The 19,426-nt window shown below is 43.2% G+C and overlaps 1 protein-coding gene across 1 annotated transcript in view; it reads right to left on the bottom strand.

Annotated features, from left to right (window-relative positions):
- Positions 1–19,426, bottom strand: part of CACNA1H (calcium voltage-gated channel subunit alpha1 H) — a 304,694-nt gene that overhangs the window by 225,900 nt on the left and 59,368 nt on the right. Inside the window, exon 5 of the mRNA XM_033914172.1 lies at positions 9,124–9,439. Within this exon, the coding sequence (XP_033770063.1) occupies positions 9,124–9,439 (316 nt within the window). The remainder of the gene's footprint in view (positions 1–9,123; positions 9,440–19,426) is intronic.

Raw genomic sequence — 19,426 nt, 5'->3', positions numbered from 1 at the left:
TCTGTGCGAGATACACGGCAAAGGCAAACGAGAGGAGGAGAACAGCAGCTGAAGGATTTGATTAGGTTCCCGTAGCGTCTTGCCATCACTGGCCTTCACGATGGACACCAGGGTCTTTGCATCATGCAACTGAGCCGTGAATCTCACAAGGAAGCTCTTAGGTCAATGTCATCTTGAGTGCCGTCAATGGGATCATCCCTTAGCACTCAGTGTTTGTCAGTGCAGCATTACGTTCAGGAAAGCTCCTTTGCCTGATTTCTTTCTATTTTTGCAAAATTATTTCCATCCCATTTGGCTCTTGAATAGTCTTCTATCGAACATCCTGGACCCCTGAGGAAGAAGTGTTTTTGGAAACACGGACCGTGCCAAGTCCATCACGCCTTACAAAAAGAACCAACCTTGGATATAATTATTTTTATGTTTTGGTATTATCACTTTTATTGATGTCATTATACATGTGGTTTATTATTTTTTTAATTAAATAAATTCCTGCACCTTGTACATGTTTTGCAATTTTGTTTTGGTTGTTGTTATCATCCATTTCAGGAACATCTATCAATCTAAATATCGCCTTTCCAAACCCCTTCCCTCCCTCCTCCCAGTTAAATGGATCATCTGGACTCCAGATATTATTGCATTGCAAATTCACAATCAGAAGAGAGCTGGGCATGAAGAACAGGATTTATTCTACCATATATCCATGGTAGAATGAAGATAGTAATATCTGAATTGCATTTTTCCCATTAGCTGACAAGAAGGAAGAAAGTTAAGATGAAAAAAATATCCAATCCAGTAGAGATTTCCAGCATTTGCAGCTGCTGAAAATTCTGTTCAAAGCATCTAGGGCAACCTTTCAGCTGAAGACACTGTTTTGACCTTTCCCAGACCCTTGAACATAAAAATAGCTTTGTTGGGTTACAAGACAATTTAGATTTACCAGCGTCACTTGTGCAATGACTCTAGTGACTGAGTACTGGGAAACCCAGAAGCAGAATTTATTTATTTATTGGGATTTATTAAATGCCTAGAGAAGGGTTGCCCAAGTCCGGTCTTCGAGATCTATTGGAAGGCCAGTTTTTCAGGATATCCACAGTGAATATGCATGAGAGAGATTTGCAAACCAAGAAGGCAGTGCAGGCAAATCTCTCTCATGCATATTCATTGTGGATATCCAGAAAATCTGGCCTGCCAGTAGATCTCGAGGACTGGACTTGGGCAGCCCAGGCCTAGAGATTCACCCAAGGTTGGTGACCTGGATTGGCCACTGTTGAAAACAAGATGCTGGGCTTGAAGGACCTTCAGTCTGTCCCAGTATGGCAACTCTTATATTCTTATATGAGCCATTGTGACATCACTGATGAGGTTGGCTCTTAGGCATTGGTGGAATGAGGCATTATGACATCACAATCTCAGCTCTGGAATGTCACTCACTACACTTTGGGTTTCTGCCAGGAACTTGTGATCTGGATTGGCCACTGTTGTCTGACCCAATATGACTATTCATATGTCATTTTGCATAGCAGGGTATAAACTAAATCTTAAGTTTGCATACCGCATCATCTCCATAAAGATAGAGCTCGGCACGGTTTACAGGTAAATTCAATAAATGAGGGAAGGACATAATAAGAAATTAGAGGTTATGAAGAGGAGAGCTAGCTTTACATTTTCAATAGATAGCTTTACGTTTTGGAGAAAAGCCAGGTTTTCAGATGCTTTCGGAATAATTGGAATGAGCCTAGGTTCCGCAGCGGGGCAGGGAGGTTGTTCCAAAGCTCAGTGAATTTGAAGAAAAGGGATTTCCCTAATTTACCTGCATACATGACACCTTTTAATGAGAAAGAGAGAGAGAGAAAAAAGAGAGAGAGAGAGAGAAAAAAGAGAGAGAGAGGGAGAAAAAAAGAGAAACAAAGAGAGAGAGAAAAAGAGAGAGGGAGAAAGAAGAGAGAGAGAAAAAAAAGAGAGAGGAAGAGAAATGAAATGAAATCTTAAGTTTGCATACCGCATCATCTCCATAAAGATAGAGCTCGGCACAGTTTACAGGTAAATTCAATAAACGAGGGAAGGACATAATAAGAAATTAGAGGTCATGAAGAGGATCGCTAGCTTTATATTTTCAATATAGCTTTACGTTTTGGAGAAAAGCCAGGTTTTCAGATGCTTTCGGAATAATTGGAATGAGCCCAGGTTCCGCAGCGGGGCAGGGAGGTTGTTCCAAAGCTCAGTGAATTTGAAGAAAAGGGATTTCCCTAATTTACCTGCATACATGACGCCTTTTAATGAGAAAGAGAAAGAGAGAAAAAAAGAGAAGAAGAGAGAGAGAGAAAAAAGAGAGAGAGAGGGAGAAAAAAAGAGAGACAAAGAGAGAGAAAAAAGAGAGAGGGAGAAAGAAGAGAGAGGAAGAGAGAGGGAGAAAAAAAAGGGAGAGAGAGAGGAAATAAAGAGAGAGGAAGAGAAACGAAATGAAATCTTAAGTTTGTATACCGCATTATCTCCATAAAGATAGAGCTCGGCACAGTTTACAGGTAAATTCAATAAATGAGAGAAGGACATAATAAGAAACTAGAGGTTATGAAGAGGAGAGCTAGCTTTACATTTTAAATAGATAGCTTTACGTTTTGGAGAAAAGCCAGGTTTTCAGATGCTTTCGGAATAATTGGAATGAGCCAAGGTTTCGCAGCGGGGCAGGGAGGTTGTTCCAAAGCTCAGTGAATTTGAAGAAAAGGGATTTCCTAATTTACCTGCAAACATGACGCCTTTTAACGAGGAGAAAGATAGTTTGAGTATGTGGGAGGATCTGGTATTGTCAGGTCTCGAATAATTCCAGGATAGTGGGATTAGGGGAGGAAGAATGCCATGTAGGATCTTGAATATTAGGCAGGTACATTTAAAGTGAATCCTAGAAATCACCGGAAGCCAGTGAAGGTTTGACAGAAGCGGGGAAACATGGTCAAATTTGCTTTTTGCGAAGATCAACCTAGCTGCAGTGTTCTGGATCCGCTGAAGTCTTTGAAGCTTCATATATACCGGTATACTGGTCACACATCCCTCCAAAGGCTCCTCTTCTGTGGATTTAGCCTTTCTATCCTGCCCGAGGTTCCTTCACCCCCTTTCATAAAGCATTGGTGGTAATCAGTGACCTAGTGAGGGTAGGACCCTCCTCTCTGCCCCCCCATGCTACACACATGCCCTCCCTCCCCCCCCCGGTACCTCTTTAAATCTTTGCCAGCGCGAACAACTTTTCCGGCCTGCTGCTGGCACCGCTGTTGGCTTTACCTCTGATGTCACTTCCTGGCCCTGCGACCCAGAAGTGATTTCGGAGGGGAGCCAGGCTGGAGAAGTTGCTCATGCTGGCAAAGATTTAAAGAGGGAAAGAGGGAACGAGAATGGCATGAAGGGGCAGAGAGGTGCCAGCGCCCCCACCAAGGCAATGTCCAGGGCGGTCCTCCCCCTGCCCCCCCCCTTTTCTACATCACTTTTGGATATAAGAAACTAGGGCAGGGGTAGGCAATTCCGGTCCTCAGGAGCTGGAGCCAGGTCAGGTTTTCAGGATCTCCACCATGAATATGTATGAGATGGATTTGCATGCCCTGCCTCCTTGAGATGCAAATCTATCTCATGCATATTCATTGGGGAAAACCCAACTGGATTCTGGTCCTCGAGAGCTGGAGCCAGGTCAGGTTTTCAGGATCTCCACCATGAATATGTATGAGATGGATTTGCATGCGCTGCCTCCTTGAGATTCAAATCTATCTCATGCATATTCATGGTGGATATCCTGAAAACCTGATCTGGCTCCGGCTCTCGAGGACCAGAATTGCCTACCCCTGGTCTAGGGAAAGGCATGGCCGAAACAAAAACATTCCTAGATCATAGAGAGTTTGGAAAGGAACACGTGAAGAACATAGACAAAGATATCAAAGTACAACTAATTACTTGCATTTTGGAATGTTGCTACTCTGGGGATTCTGGAATCTTTGTGGATTCTGCATGGAATGTTGTTCCTATTTGGGGTTCCAGAATCTTGCTTACTCTGAGATAATGGAATGTTGCTACTCTTTGGGTTTTGGCCAGGTGCTAGGGACCTGGACTGACCACTGTGAGAAGGGGTACTAGGCTTGATGGACCACTGGTCTGACCCAGTAAGGCTATTCTTATGCATGTCTGTAGGGCAGGGGTGTCAAAGTCCCTCCTCGAGGGCCGCAATCCAGTCGGGTTTTTAGGATTTCCCTAATGAATATGCATGAGATCTATTAGCATATAATGAAAGCAGTTCATGCAAATCGATCTCATGCATATTCACTGGGGAAATCCTGAAAACCTGACTGGATTGCGGCCCTCGAGGAGGGACTTTGACACCTGTGCTGTAGGGGCTTGCATGTATATTCTGTTGAGCAGCTGCCCCTGTGGCGCTCTGAATGGGGAAGCTCCTGGAGACACTCCCCAGAGATTTGTGGTGGCCTTAGCAGTTGTTCCCACCAGTGCCTTTACCCTTTCTTCTGCTACTGCTCTGTTCCTACTGCACCCTCCCCCAGCTCATATGGGTCAGTGAATCTAGAAGACAGCTGGATCACTTCATGCAGGCAGAAGGAAGCAGCCGTCGGAACACAGCACAGCAGCAGGAGGAAGGAGGCAGCACCAATGCAGTCATTACTTGGGATCTATCTAGGTACTTAGGACCTGGGTTGGGCATTGTTGGAAAGAGGATACTGGATGGACTATTGGTCTAACCCAGAAAGGCTATTCTTATGTGAGCCAATAATCGGACAATCGAGCTATTGTGACATCACTGATGAGGTTGGCTCTGAGGCATTGGTGGAATGAGGCATTATGACATCACAATCTCAGATCTGGAATGTTGCTGCTCTTTGGGTTTTTGCCAGGACCTTGGTTGGCCACTGTTGGAAACAGGATAGTGGTCTTGATGGACCTTCGGTCTGCCCCAGTAGGGCAATTCTTATGTTGTTTTAATAATAATAATAATAATAATAATGCTAAGAAGGAAAACAGTAACTTTTTGGAGTTCTGGAAAGAAAAGGCCGGTGCCTTGAAAAGTGCTAAAGTCCTTGAAAACTCTGCCTTTGCTCCCTGACAGGCTGATAAACTTGATCAAATCATTTTGACATGTAATGTAGATCCTGATAGTAGCAACGGAGGGGAACATTCTAAGCTGGCAGGTGGCCTAATCCTCCTGACAGCTCTGCTAATAAAGAGGAATATCTTTGGCGTGAGAAGCCTGCCAAATTCCAAACGCTCACTGCTGGAAGATCTCGCAGTGCAGGATTAGTAGAGGTGGAGCTTGGGTTGGCGTCTCCCAGCCTTGGATCATTTACCTTTGGCCTAAATGATCTGCAGTGGTAACTGTATGTATATTTCCAGCCAATTGTCTATGTTAGTACCACTGGATATATGTATTAATTGTGTTTTTATTTAATTATTATTCATATTTTCTGCACACTGTTTAGAAACTTGGGGGGGCAAAATATTCATCCTGCAGTAGTCAGCATTAAGTTATAACCGGATATTCTATGACCTCACAATGTAGGTGTAAAGAGCCTTAGCCAATAGGAAGAGGAGGAGAGAGTGGATGCTGCGGATGGGCCATTTGGCCTTTATCTGCCATCATGTTTCTATGTTTTATAACCATAAAGTTCTATGACATCACAATGCAGGTGTAAAGAGTCTTAGCCTATAGGAAGAGGAGATGCAAATGTTAAGAGCCTTAGCCAATAGGGAGAGGAGGAAAGAGTGGATGCTGTGGATGGGCCATTTGGCCTTTATCTGCCATCATGTTTCTATGACCTCACAATGCAGGTGTAAAGAGCCTTAACCTATAGGAAGAGGAGATGCAAATGTTAAGAGCTTTAGCTAATAGGGAGGGGAGGAGCTGGTGAGTGCTGCCAATGGGCCATTTGGCCTTTATCTGCCATCATGTTTCTATAACCATAAAGCTCTATGACCTCACAATGTAGGTGTAAAGAGCCTTAGCCAATAGGAAGAAGAGATGCAAATGTTAAGAGCCTTAGCTAATAGGGAGAGGAGGAGAGAGTGGATGCTGCGGATGGACCATTTGGCCTTTATCTGCCATCATGTTTCTATGACCTCACAATGCAGGTGTAAAGAGCCTTAGCCAATAGGAAGAGGATATGCAAATGTTAAGAGCCTTAGCCAATAGGGAGAGGAGGAAAGAGTGGATGCTCCAGTTGGGCCATTTGGCCTTTATTTGCTATCATTTGTAGGTTTCTATGAGTTAACTGCTGAATATTGGCACTTAATTGCATCCATCTCGGACTGCTCACAAAATAGTCACCTATGGCTTTAACAATTAGGACCTTATTCTATAAACGACGCCTAAGTCATAGGCACCGTTAGACGCAATTATCAATCATCCACTATGCAAGACTTATAGAATCGCTGCTAGAGGCAGCTAAGCTTTCTTAGGTGCTGGCAGGTGTTGAATCTAGGCCAGGGTTTTCTTGGCCTATACGAGTGCGCCTAAGTCAATCCATGCCCAAACTCTACCCTGACTCCATCCCTAACCATGCCTCAGTGTAGACGTCTACCTCGAAATAGTAGGTATCTACCAAGTTATCTATTTATCATAATTTTTAAAACGGTTTTTAATGGCACTTTCAATTATGCCAATTCAAAAAATTAAATTAGCCGTCTAGATTGGCTTGGTGCGCTATCTAAGCACCTCTCTTAAGGCACCTCAGGGGCACTAAGTAGTTGGATAGCCCTGCAGAAGCCATTTAACCAGCAAGGAGCCTCTTCTGCCCACTTTGAATACCAACCCTTGGAGATTATGAGGGGTATATATATATATTTCCATTAAATAAATGCGTCAGTTTAAATGCTGGGCATCAGCGTTGAAACAAATGCAGTTGCTACACCAGCTCATTACTGGGCTTCATGTTATCTGGCATGAATGACATGCTCAATTGCTTTAAATTGAATTCGACTAAGAAGAGAAATTAATTTAAAATGCATTTTTTAATTTCTAGTTTATTTCTATATACTATTTATATGAAATGGCGTATTTTCGGTATGAACTTGCTATTTTTAATCAAATGTAATTTAATAAAATAATAAAATATTTATAAAAAAAATAAAAAATAAATAAAATGCATTATGGAAAAGATGATGAAGTCATAACTTAGCCTGAAAAAGCAACATAACTCGTGTCCTACAGAAATCACAGTCGATATCAAGTTTGGTTGAATTTACCCCACCCCCCGTTTACAAAGCTGTTTTAGACTTTTTTAAGATCAACTGCGGTGGTACTAGATTTGACACTCATAGGAATTCTATATGTACTGGAGCTAATACCATCGCCGCAGAAGATAAAAAAGCCTAACACAGCTTCGTAAAAGGAGGGATTAGTGATTTACTCTTTGCTATCATTGCATCATCGGCCTAGTTAATTAAGAGCTGTGAGTAAAGTGAGTTAATATTCTTCGTTCCAACCAGCCTACAAGAACAAGTCTGGTGATTAGTCACAGGAAGGGCCCGTGAGTACAAGAGACTCCTAGCCTTTGAAGTGATTTGCCATTATTTGGCTCAGTACCTACATCTCAATGATGGTAAACATAGCTTAAATTAACAAATGTGTGGACAGGTTTACGAAAGAGCATCTTCCAAAGACGTGGGTGGCAAAGGACAAAATCTTTCAGTAAGTCTGGACAGTGCTTTAATTTCAATTACATAATCGGTGGACAAGGTCAGATAATATTGTGACCATCTCTGACTATTTCTGAAGGTGCTACACTCACAGCAGTTATATCAAACAGAGCAGGGAATCAAAATGATAAATGGGATGGAACACCTCTTGTATGAGGAAAGACTAAAAAGGTTAGGGTTCTTTAGCTTGGAAAAGAGACGGCTGAGGGGAGATAGGATTGAAGTCTACAAAATCCTGAGTGGAGTAGAACGGGTACAAGTGGATCGATTTTTCACTCTGTCAAAAATGACAAAGACTAGGAGACACTCGATGAAGTTACAGAGAAATACTTTTAAAACCAAAAGGAGGAAATTTTTTCACTCAGAGAATAGTTAAGCTCTGGAACGCGTTGCCAGAGGTTGTGGTAAAAGCGAATAGCGTGGCTGGTTTTAAAGAAAGGTTTGGACAAGTTCCTGGAGGAAAAGTCCATCTGTTATTGAGAAAGACATGGGGGAAGCCACTGCTTGCCCTGGATCGGTAGCATGGAATATTGCTACTCTTTGGGCTTTGGGTAGGTACTAGTGACCTGGATTGGCCACCATGAGAACAGGATACTGGGCTTGATGGACCATTGGTCTGACCAGTAAGGCTATTCTTATGTCCATTGATCTAACCCAGCAAGGCTGTTCTAATGGTCTTATGTTCTCTCGTATTATCAAACCTCCAAAACACTGTTCCTGCTAAACTGAGGGAGACTCCTTCAATCATATTCCTACTAATTGGAGGTGATGCTTCAATATTGCATTTTCAATCGCTAGGGACAGGCAGGTTCACTGGAATTCTGCAGAACTTACCTATTCCTCACGATCGAAAATATGATACTGAAACAGCACCCTCTACTGGCAGGAATATAGGTGGAGGACTCCTGCTCAATTTAGAGGTGACATACTTCCAGAAGCTCCTATCAAAGCTTTGCCAATGAGGCCACAGCTCAAAAGGCGTGCATCCCACAGAGAAATACATTTACCGCTCACATTGGACTTTCACATCTGTTGCGTGAAACATGGTAGATGTTTAATGATAAATACTCTACAAGTCAAGCTATCAGGACTGAACCTGTCCATCCCGAAAAAGAGGTCAGTTGGCATGGCAACCCTATTGTGAATAGATCTCTATTATTAGAGCCACCTAGCCAAATCTGAAGCTTGAGCTTCTTATCTGAGAATAAATATTGTGGATGGAGGCCATGTATTTACTTATTTATGGCTTGGAAAGATGAAGTTGTCTTTCCATTCAGTGCATTTGTGGTTGAAGAAATGATATGACTCATTGTAAATGCCAGAATCTGACTCGTCTTTTGCCTGTCTCGGGTGCATAGAGGTTTTTGAGTATTTCTCGTTCCCAGAAATCTAGTACTGGTCTCTTCCCGGAAAAGAGTGTCAAGGACAAGGCATAGGCCACCTTACCTGAAAAATAGCAATCCAGGCATAGCCAATATTATCGAAATTAATAGCTCCATTGTGCGGGTTCACATCCCCCTTCTTGCATACGTTGTAATACTGGTTCCAGTTTATGCAGCTGTTCCTGCTTCCAGTATCTGTGCTGTGCAAATGGAGGCTACCGTTGTCTACGGGCAGGGAGCATTCGATCCCAAATTCCTTCTTGGGTGGGATATCTTGGCACTTGAGCATGCCGTTGTCTTGAGGGGATGAGCAGATGAATGGATTTTCTTCCCCGCCGTCGACTTGATAATACGGCTGCAAAATAGAAAAGCTATAATTCCTATTGAGAGAAAGAGAGAACAAAAAAGGAATATATTACTGTCACTGCCATTTTGATCAAATTCCTAGGAATCAAAGCGTCACTGCAAAAGTCTTTCTGTTTGTCAAATGCCAGGAGCAAAAGTTACCCTTTACATGTGAACACGTATGAAATACAGTTTTGCAAGACGAAGGGTAGGTCGAGTGATGGCAAAGAGAGATTGAGGTAATCACCTCTAGGGCACAATACTAACATCGAGCTCAGATTGGTAGTGAATTAAAGATCTTACAATCTGACAGCTATTCCACCACCTGCAGAAAATGTTTGTGACTTGTTCAACTCTGAATAAATAGAAGTCCAAACCTGTGAAATATCAACTAATAGCTCACACCATCCTGTTTGCTATTTCCCTCATTCTAATAGGCTGCTTGAGCAATGAGGTCAAAGTTTCAGTGGATATTGGGGCTTTATTTACATCAACTGGTCACAATGAAAATCTGGAGCAGACTAGTGAAAAGGGACAGAAAATGGTTCTTGTCATTATCGGAGTAACAGAACAGGGATTCTCAGCGTTTCTATTCAAAGGATCCCTCGTTTCTTTCAAAGTTTGCTTTTATTGAACTTTTTAACAAATTCTATACAATGTTTGAATATTATACTGTCTTTGCTACACTATACCAGTGGTTCCCAACCCTGTCCTGGAGGAACACCAGGCCAATTGGGTTTTCAGGCTAGCCCTAATGAATATGCATGAAGCAAATTTGCATGCCTAACACTTCCATCATATGCAAATCTCTCTCATGCATATTCATTAGGGCTAGCCTGAAAACCCGATTGGCCTGGTGTTCCTCCAGGACAGGGTTGGGAATCACTGCACTATACCACTGTACCGCAGTAGATGGGAGGCAAGGACCTTGGAACCATCACAATGGAATTTTGTTTTTCATATCTTTGGGGGAAGGAGCGTTGCACCCCCCATCTCAATTAAATTTTATTTTTCCATATCATGGGAGGAGTGTAGGGGGGCATTTGCACCCCCATCACAATGGAATTTTATTTTTCATATTTTTGGGGGGGCGTGTGGGTACATTGCCCCCCCCAAGGACCGGGAGGAATGTAATGGGGAAGGCAGGGGAAGGGGGAGGGGTGCAATGGGGAAATCAGGGAGGAGAATCAGATTCATCATGAATAGTTTATCGTACTGAAACAGCCACAATGAAACTGTCCTAGATCTTCTACTATGTATTTTGCAGTGGCGTACCAAGGGGGGGAGGACTGCCCTGGATGCAGCCTTAGGGGGGGTGCACAGCCGACCCGGTTCCTATAGCGCTCCCTCCCTCCTTACTTAAGTTGACCAGCGAGATGACCGAGCAGCAAACCTCCCTCCAGTAGCGTCGGCAGCCACAGCACGCTAAACAGGCTGCTTCGCAGCTTTCTCCTGCCGATGAGTCCCTCTGCCATGTCACTGATGATGTCATCAGTGATGCTTCACCGGCAGGAGAAAGCCGTGAAGCAGCCTGTTTAGCGCTGCGGCTGCCGACGCTACTGGAGGGAGGTTTGCTGATCAGTCATCTCGCTGGGAGGGTCGGAGGGGTTTACTTGGGGGGAGAGATAGGAGGGTCAGCGGGGGTTCGGCTGGGAGGTGGGAGAAGCGGTCTGCCTCGGTGCTTCAAGGCCTGGCACCATTACCTTCTTCGGGCAACAGCAGCATTTACAATTCACTGCTGTTGCCGGCTTCAGGCCTTGCTCTCTGCCGGGTCCTGCCTACTTCCTGTTTTCATGAAGACAGGACCCGACAGAGAGGAAGGCCTGAAGCCGGCAACAGCAGTGAATTGTGAATTCTGCTGCTGCCCGATAAAGTTCAGGACACCAGGCCTTGGGTGACAGAAGGAGGAAAGGGAGAAGAGGGGGATAGAATTGGAGAGAGTGTTGCTGTACCCAGCTGGAGGGAATGAAAGGAGATGCCAGGGCATGGAGGGAAGGAGGAAGGTATGCCAGACCAAGGGGAAAGGAAGGAGGAGATGTCAGAGCCTGGAGGGGGAGGGAGAAATGGAAGAAAAGGAAAGTAGAGAGATGCCGGGAATCAGGGAAGGGATGATGCCAGACCGTGGGGTGGGAAGTAAAGAAAGGAGAAGAGAGAGATGCCAGAGCATAGGGGAGGGGGTGGTGACAGAGAGAGAAAAATGGAGAGGTGACAGAGTTGAAATCAATCAAGTACAAAGGAGAGAAGGGGCACAGGATAGATAGTTTATGGAAGGAGCATAGAAAGAGGGAAGATGCCATATGGAAGAGAGAGAGGGTGGACACTGGATGGAAAGACTTTGTAATTTCATGATTTTGTTATTTGATTTTAGACTTTTTGATGAAAATTAAATTTTCATTATGGGTCAAAAAATACTGCAAAAGTTTTGAAATACACACAATGAAAGCTCTGTAGCCATAAAAATGTACTTGAGTAGCATATTCAAATGAGCAAGGCTAACAAAAATGGTCCTGATAATGCTTTATGGTTATGATATGACTATAGTGCTTCCACTTACATCTTTTTCAGCAGAAATAAAAAACTTCTTCTATATCCTCTATAATAAAACCCTAAGCGTGCATGCACACTTACGCACTTGGCCATGATCCCTGCCATCGTGATGTGTGCTTCTGTGACTGCATTCCATTTGCGGCGTTTGGGGCAGCTTGAGGCGTGTGCGCCGGCTTGGTGCACGTGCAGCGGTTTGAGCGGCGGTTCGTCTTCTGATAGCTGGCAGTAGAACAACGGCAGGAGGGTGTTGTGTGGATGCTGCGAGGTGTCCCATGCAGGTAAAAATTCTGCTACTGCTGCACAGGGAAGTGGAGAGGGAAAGGGAAAGGGGGCTGCTTTGGGGGGAGGGATGTGCTGGGGGGCAGGCAGCAATCTTGCTTTGCTCGGGGGGGGAAGACAGAAGGGGGCCATGGAGAGATAGGTAGGCATGGCGCAACAGAGAGATAAGCAGGTATGGGGCCATGGAGAGAGACAGACAGAAAGAAAGACAGAAAGACAAGGGGCCAGGGAGAGGCACAGACAGAAAGAATGACAAACAGACAGGGGGCCAGACAGACAGACAGACAGACAGTGGCCACAGAGAAAGAGACAAAGAAAAAAAGACAGACAGACAGTGGCCAAGGAGAGAGAGACAGAAAGAAAGACAGACAGACAGAAAGCGGCCAAGGAGAGAGAATGAAAGAAAGACGGACAGACACATCTATTCTAGCACCTATTAATGTAACAGGTTTAAAGACTAGTTGGTTCATATTGAGTAATGGACAATCAGGGCCAAACTTAAACTTAATCCTGAAAAAAACAAATTTTTTTCTGGCTAGTCCAGGGGTAGGGAACTCCAGTCCTCGAGAGCCGTATTCCAGTCGGGTTTTCAGGATTTCCCCAATGAATATGCATGTGATCTATTTGCATGCGCTGCTTTCAATGCATATTCATTGGGGAAATCCTGAAAACCCGACTGGAATACGGCTCTCGAGGACCTGGGCTAGTCCTTCTGATAATATCAATAAAAAGGTACTTCACCTGAATGATCAAACTTTTTAAATATCCATCTCCATTAAAATCTTAGGAGTTATTTGAATCAACACCAAACTTTGGATGACTAAAAAGTGTTTTTCAATTTTGTGGAAGCTTCGAATGATAAAAAAAATTTTTGACAGTGTATCTTTTAGTTTATTAGTACAATCTTCCATCCTGTCTGTTCTGGATTATTGCAACATAATATATTTGGGATCTCATATAAAAAAAAACTTCTAACAAGATGAAAACTTATTCAGAATACAGCGGTCCGTTTGATTTTTGGCCTGAAAAAACGCGACCATGTCACTCCATTTTACCAGCAGTTGCATCGGTTGCCTTTTGAGGCAAGAATACTGTTTAAGTTTGGTTGCATTTGTCTTAAGGCCTTATTTGGTCTGGCTCCCACTTACCTGTCTTCACGCTTTTGCAGAAGTCTGGGACTGGTTTTCCTAAGTGTTGAACTATGTTTCTCTTTACTAAAATGCAGACCTAACTTATCTCATGTTCTAGCCTGCCTGCACTGGGTGTTTTAGCTTCTTATGGCTATCTCAGCATACACGATATTGTATCCCCTCCTGGACATGTAACAGAAAGACTGCAGGGCTTAGATAAGTGACCTGCTAGTGACCTGCTAGTGTGAGCTTAGCACCAATGATTGTAAAGAAAAGTAACACGCGAAAAGTTTTTTCTAGAATTCAGTTGTATATCCAGAAGAATGTATAAATATCTCTGTAACTTCCTGGTTTCGGGACTTCTGTTGCTTTTTTCAAGTGTCTAAGTTTTGTGCCTTCCCAAAGTGACCTTTCATTTTGAACATATAAACCAAACAGGATCACTCGAGGAAACTATCTGTTTGTTTATCCAACCATAAAATCCTGTCGATATAAGAGATTTCTTGACAACCCATTTGCATTTCAGGCAGGAAAAATGAATTCATGATTATGTACCATTATTTTTCTCAGGCTTATTCTTATGTGTCTTTTAGAAAGTTGATGAAAACTGATCTGTTTGGTAAATTTGTAAATTAAAGTTTCAATCTTGCTTGGTAAACCGCAAATTGATATTTTAAAATGTTTGTTTTAATCTGATCTTAATGTATTTTTAAGTCAATTGTATTTTATTCACTGATTGTACAGTTCCTCTAGATGTGAACTGGTGTGGCAGTATAAAAAAATAAAATTATTATTATTATTATTTAGTATTGCAGTGAATGTTGGAGGCGAAAGTTCCCAGGGGCAAAATGTACGGGGGCAAACGATTCCGTGAGGAAATATGCGAGGGCGAAAATTCCTGGGGTGAAATGAGGGGGGCAAAATGTTATTTTGCCACTGTAGCTGAAAAGAATGTTATCAGATTTTGTTAAGTGGCAATTTGTAGACATGAAATTCTGTTTTTACCTTGTTTCAGATCATTGATTGAACCATATCCAGGTCATTCCGCCAATAAGAGCCAACCTCATCCACCAGCCTCTTTCCACCAATGAGAGCCAACCTCATCAGTGATGTCACAATGGCTTGATTGTCCAATGGCTCACTTTTATTACATACGAGGAAGTGCTGAAAAGTTCTCAGCCCAACCAACCAATCCCTAAATTTTGAGCGTTATTTTGCCACTGTCTTATTTCGTTAAGTGCCAATTTGCAGAAGCAAAATTCTATGTTTTGACCTTGTTTCAGATCATTGATTGAACCCTATCCAGGTCATTGTCTTCTTGGTTGGGCTGAGAACTTTTCAGCACCCCCTTGTAAAGTCTAACACGTACTGGAAACTATTTTGTTCTACCTGTGTCTGTGCATATATGTGCATACAGGCAAAGGCAAAAAAGTTTTCCCTTTGTGCCTTCAGTTTCCAAATTAAATAAACCCTTTCGGTTCAGAATTAAACTTCTGTCCTGGACTAATTGGGTGAACCGAGAATGAGGAGTGAGTGGACTTACCGTGCCAAAGGCCTCCTGGTATAAACTGGCCCTGGCTCTGATCACCCTACAAACTCTTAAATTTTACTCAAATAACTTGCCTTAAGCAAGGTTTTCACCAGCAATGACGGTTATGTGATCCCGATTTTGTTGAAAATACCATTAAAATGGGACACTCCCACCAAATGGATTCAAAAGTACCGTTGTTTCAACAACCTTTCCAGCATGAGTCTGGATTTTGTTTGACAAGCTTGGATTTACCCTTCTCCCTCTGTATTCGCAGTTTCACCAATTGCGGTTTCGATTATTCACGGGTTTTAGCTTGCTGGCTCCTCCCCCTAAATGACATCAGCTTGCATAGAGAAATCACTAATTCCAAGCATTTACAGAGAAAATTGCTGATTCCCAGCACTTTCTTCACTGTGTTTTGCCTCTCCTTCAGGAATAGGCCAGGTCTCCCACCATGTTATTCGCGGTTTCACCATATTCATGATGGTTTTTAATAGAAAACAGCGAATAACATATGAAAAAGTTATTTGCGGTTTTTCTGTATTTGCGGTTCTGTTAATCCCCTATCACAGCGAGAGGGAGAAGTATATTTTTATTATTTATTTATTTGAAAGGCTTATAGCCCACCAAAACCTTAGTAGGTTCCAAAATACATCCAAAATTAAGACTTTTAAAATCCATAATAGCAAATACTACAACAATACACTGGTGTCTCCTGTTATAATCCTCTTTATCCCTTTAGCCACTGCTTCTCACTCTTCCAAATCAAAGGCCTCGTGAAACTCTCTCATAAACTCCCAGTTGAGTTTTCCTGTGGAATAATATCTTTCAGCCTTATCCTTAATAAAATTGTTAATTTTTTGCCAACAGTATGAATGGCTCTAGTGCTTGGGTCGGAAAATAAGGCACCGTGATGTTGCATAAAAAAAAAAAAAAAAGGATGGGACAATTCAGTATCATTCGCACTCTATGGTTAAACGAAGGTCTAGAAGGTTCCAGGTGTTTCTCTTTGGCAACATACTGTTTTCACTATGAAAACATGAGAATTTCTGTTTAAAAAAAAGGCAGCATTCAAAGACTTCATCCTCACATAACCCTGCCATGTGCCAGTAAAATCTGAGAAGGTAATGTCTGTCTGGTTACCATAGTTTCCCATTTCAGTGGGGTGGCATAGTGTACCAGCTTTGCATTACGCTGTCTGGGAAGATAACAGATCTCAGTCCAGGTCTTCAAACCAAAGGAAATTTAATATCAACCATGCAAATATCAATATCGTGACTCGACTCGACACACAGAAACATGGCAGATAAAGGCCAAATGGCCCATCCAGTCTGCCCATCTGTAGTAGCCATTATCTCTTTCTCCGAGAGATCCCACGTGCCTATCCCAGGCCCTTTTGAATTCAGACACAGTCTCTGTCTCCACCACCTCTTCTGGGAGACTGTTCCACGCATCTACCACCCTTTCCATAAAAATGTATTTCCTTAGATTACTCCAGAGCCTATCACCTCTTAACTTCATCCTATGCCCTCTCATTCCAGAGCTTCCTTTCAAATGAAAGACTCAACTCATGCACATTTATATTATGTAGGTATTTAAACGACTCTATCATATCTCCCCTCTCCCGCCTTCCCTCCAAAGTATACAGATTGAGATCTTTAAGTCTGTCCCCATATGCCTTATGACGAAGACCACACACCATTTTAGTAGCCTTTCTCTGGACCAACTCCATCCTTTTTATATCTTTATGAAGGTGAGGCCTCCAGAATTGTACACAATATTCTAAATAAAGGTCTCACCAGAGCCTTATACAGGGGCATCAATACCTCCTTTTTCCTACTGGCCATACCTCTCCCTATGCAACCTAGCATCCTTCTAGCCTTTGCCCTCACCTTTTCAACCTGTTTGGCCACCTTAAAATCATCACGGGCCATGTTTCAGCTAGAAAGCCTACTTCAGGAGTCTTAGAGTTATATAAATGAATCATGCATTGAAGAATAAAGCAAAAAAATAAAAAATAAAAAAAACTGGATAAAGCGAAAAATTCATTTTATTCAGTTTTCACCCCGCTCATGCTTTATTCTTCAATGCATATGTCTTAATACTACATGTGAATTGACTCATTTATAAAACTCTAAGACTCCTGAAGTAGGCTTTTTGGCTGAAACATGGCCCGTGTCAAGTCGAGTCACGACATTGCTATTTGTACGGTTGATATTAAGTTGGATAAACTCATGTAAACCATTCTGAGCTCCCCCTAGGAGGACAGTATAGAAAATTTGAATGAAGGAATAAATAAATTCCCTTTGGTTTGAAGACCTGAACTGCTCTGCTCTTCCTTTGGACTGGTTTGCGTATGTGTAGAAGTTGAGCGTCGGGAGCAGCGCAGAGCATTCAGCACGCCGGTCCGCGCTATAAATCACTTTCGTGGTTTTGTAAAAGGGGAGGTGTATGTTGACTGTTTATTATGTAGGTCAACCTGTAACCCGTTCTGAGCTCGTTGGGGGCGAACGGGATAGTCAGAAAATGGGGAAACTTGGCCTGAGTGCACAGGAAAGACCGTGCAAGCGGCGCGCTCAGGCCACTTGTGCCGCAGCTTCAGAAATCCTGAAAACCTGACTGGCTAGGTGTGACTCCAAGAGAGGGCTGGGGAAAGTGTTATAGCAGCCATTCGAAGCACAGGATTTGGGGGGGGGGGGGGGGCAGTCCTATATTTCTCCCATCGCCAGTGCTTCAAGTCCAGAGATGCAGTGGGTGGAAACCCCGGGCTGGCCGACTCTGTTCCTGACCGCCCGGAGCTATCTGCTAACCTGCTTTCACCTGCTCTTGAGATTCCAAAATTGTGCGATTAACAAGAGCTTTTGCACTGATCTCTCATCTTGCCTAATTGATCTGGGAATAAGCTCACCTTCTGCAGGGGAAAGATAATTAGTTATTTTAATTGCTGCGGTTCTTGCTTTGTGACTTTTTCCTTGCAAGTAATTTCTAGTCATCCAACCAATAATTCCTGGGACCTGTAGAGGTAAATGCAACGGGGCTATTGAGATTTTAAAAACAGCTTTGCTCCAGCCTGACTGTTTCCTCTTGCTTTTTCTCAGCCATACGAAGCTCCGGGTCTTCTTTCAAGAAGAACATTTAGGTCGAGGTGCCCCTGGAAAGTTACAGCCAGCTCAGCAAAGCACGTGTATCTTTTTATGCAGGAAGAAAAGGACTAATGACTGAGAAGGCCTAAATAACACTTACTTAAAGAAAGCTAATTCAGTTCTAGACTCTGAAAATGTCTGCCTAACTTTATCTTCATATCTATCTAGAAGACGAGGAAGCTACCCGTGTTTCTCTGAAAATAAGACAGTGTCTTTTATTAATTTTGGGTCCAAAAAACACACTAGGGCTTATTTTCGGGGATGTCTTATTTTTTTCATGTACAACGATCATCTCTCCCTTCCTCTCCTCCACCCCAATTCTTCCTCTTTCCATTCTCCATCCCTTCCCCCCTCCGATGGACAGCATCTTTCCATTTCTCCCTCCTATCATCCCAATGCAACAGAACCCCGCCAACCCTCCCACTCATCCCCCTTCGCAGCATCTTTCCATCCCTCCCTCCCATCCCCCCGAACAGCAGAACCCCGCTGAACCTCTGGACAAGCTGCTTTGCGGCCTTCCCCGTCAGGGCCTTCCTTGTGCGGAGTCAGAGAGAAGGACCTGGTGAGGAAGGCAGCGAAGCAACCTGTTCAGAGTGCTGCCACCGCCGCTGTTTGGAGTGGAGGTATGTCAGTCTCACAGTGGGAGGGTCGGCGGGGATGGAAGGGAGGGATAGAAAGATACTGCACATGGGGGGGGGGGGGGGAGAGAAAACGCTGCTGCCGGCGAATCGGGAAGCACTATTGTCAGGGATGGAGTAGAGCTTATTTTTGGGGACAATCCAAAAGAAACGAAACTGTGAAAATCCAATGTTCTGGATGCTTCTTTTATTATTCAGTTAATCCTGTCATGGAGGACCCAACCAGGGCCGTGTTTCGGCAAAACACACCTTCCTCAGGGATCCGAGAAAATGAATATGCAACCTTTTGCAAATGTGAGATAACATAAATGTCTTGGCAAACCAAACTGAAAAGTAAACTAAAATTTAGTTTTATAAACTGGGTCATCAGCCAATTTGGAGCTCAACTAGGTTAACATAAAGAAAAGGAAAAATTACAAAAGAACTAGACGAGAAAAATCGCTGGAAAAATCGGGGAAACACGGTAGTTCTGCGGCTTTTGCAATCAGACTTGAAACACACTTTACCAGATAGCAGCTGACTCTCTCTGCTCGCCATTTATATGATCAAAATGTATCCATTTTCCATGATGGAAAATGAAAAATGTTCATGTGTGTAAGTATTGTATGTAGTGTACAGTATATTTATGTGTCTGTGTTTTGTTTGCATATAGAAACAGGAGATGAAGGCCAAATGGCCCATCCAGTCTCCCCCCCCCCCCCATATCATCTTCAATTTCCACCTACCCTCTAGAGATCTCACATGCCTGCCCCGT

This window comes from Geotrypetes seraphini, chromosome 11, assembly GCF_902459505.1.
Source record: "Geotrypetes seraphini chromosome 11, aGeoSer1.1, whole genome shotgun sequence".
Lineage (NCBI taxonomy): Eukaryota > Metazoa > Chordata > Amphibia > Gymnophiona > Dermophiidae > Geotrypetes > Geotrypetes seraphini.
This window is presented reverse-complemented; position numbering and strand designations above follow the sequence as displayed.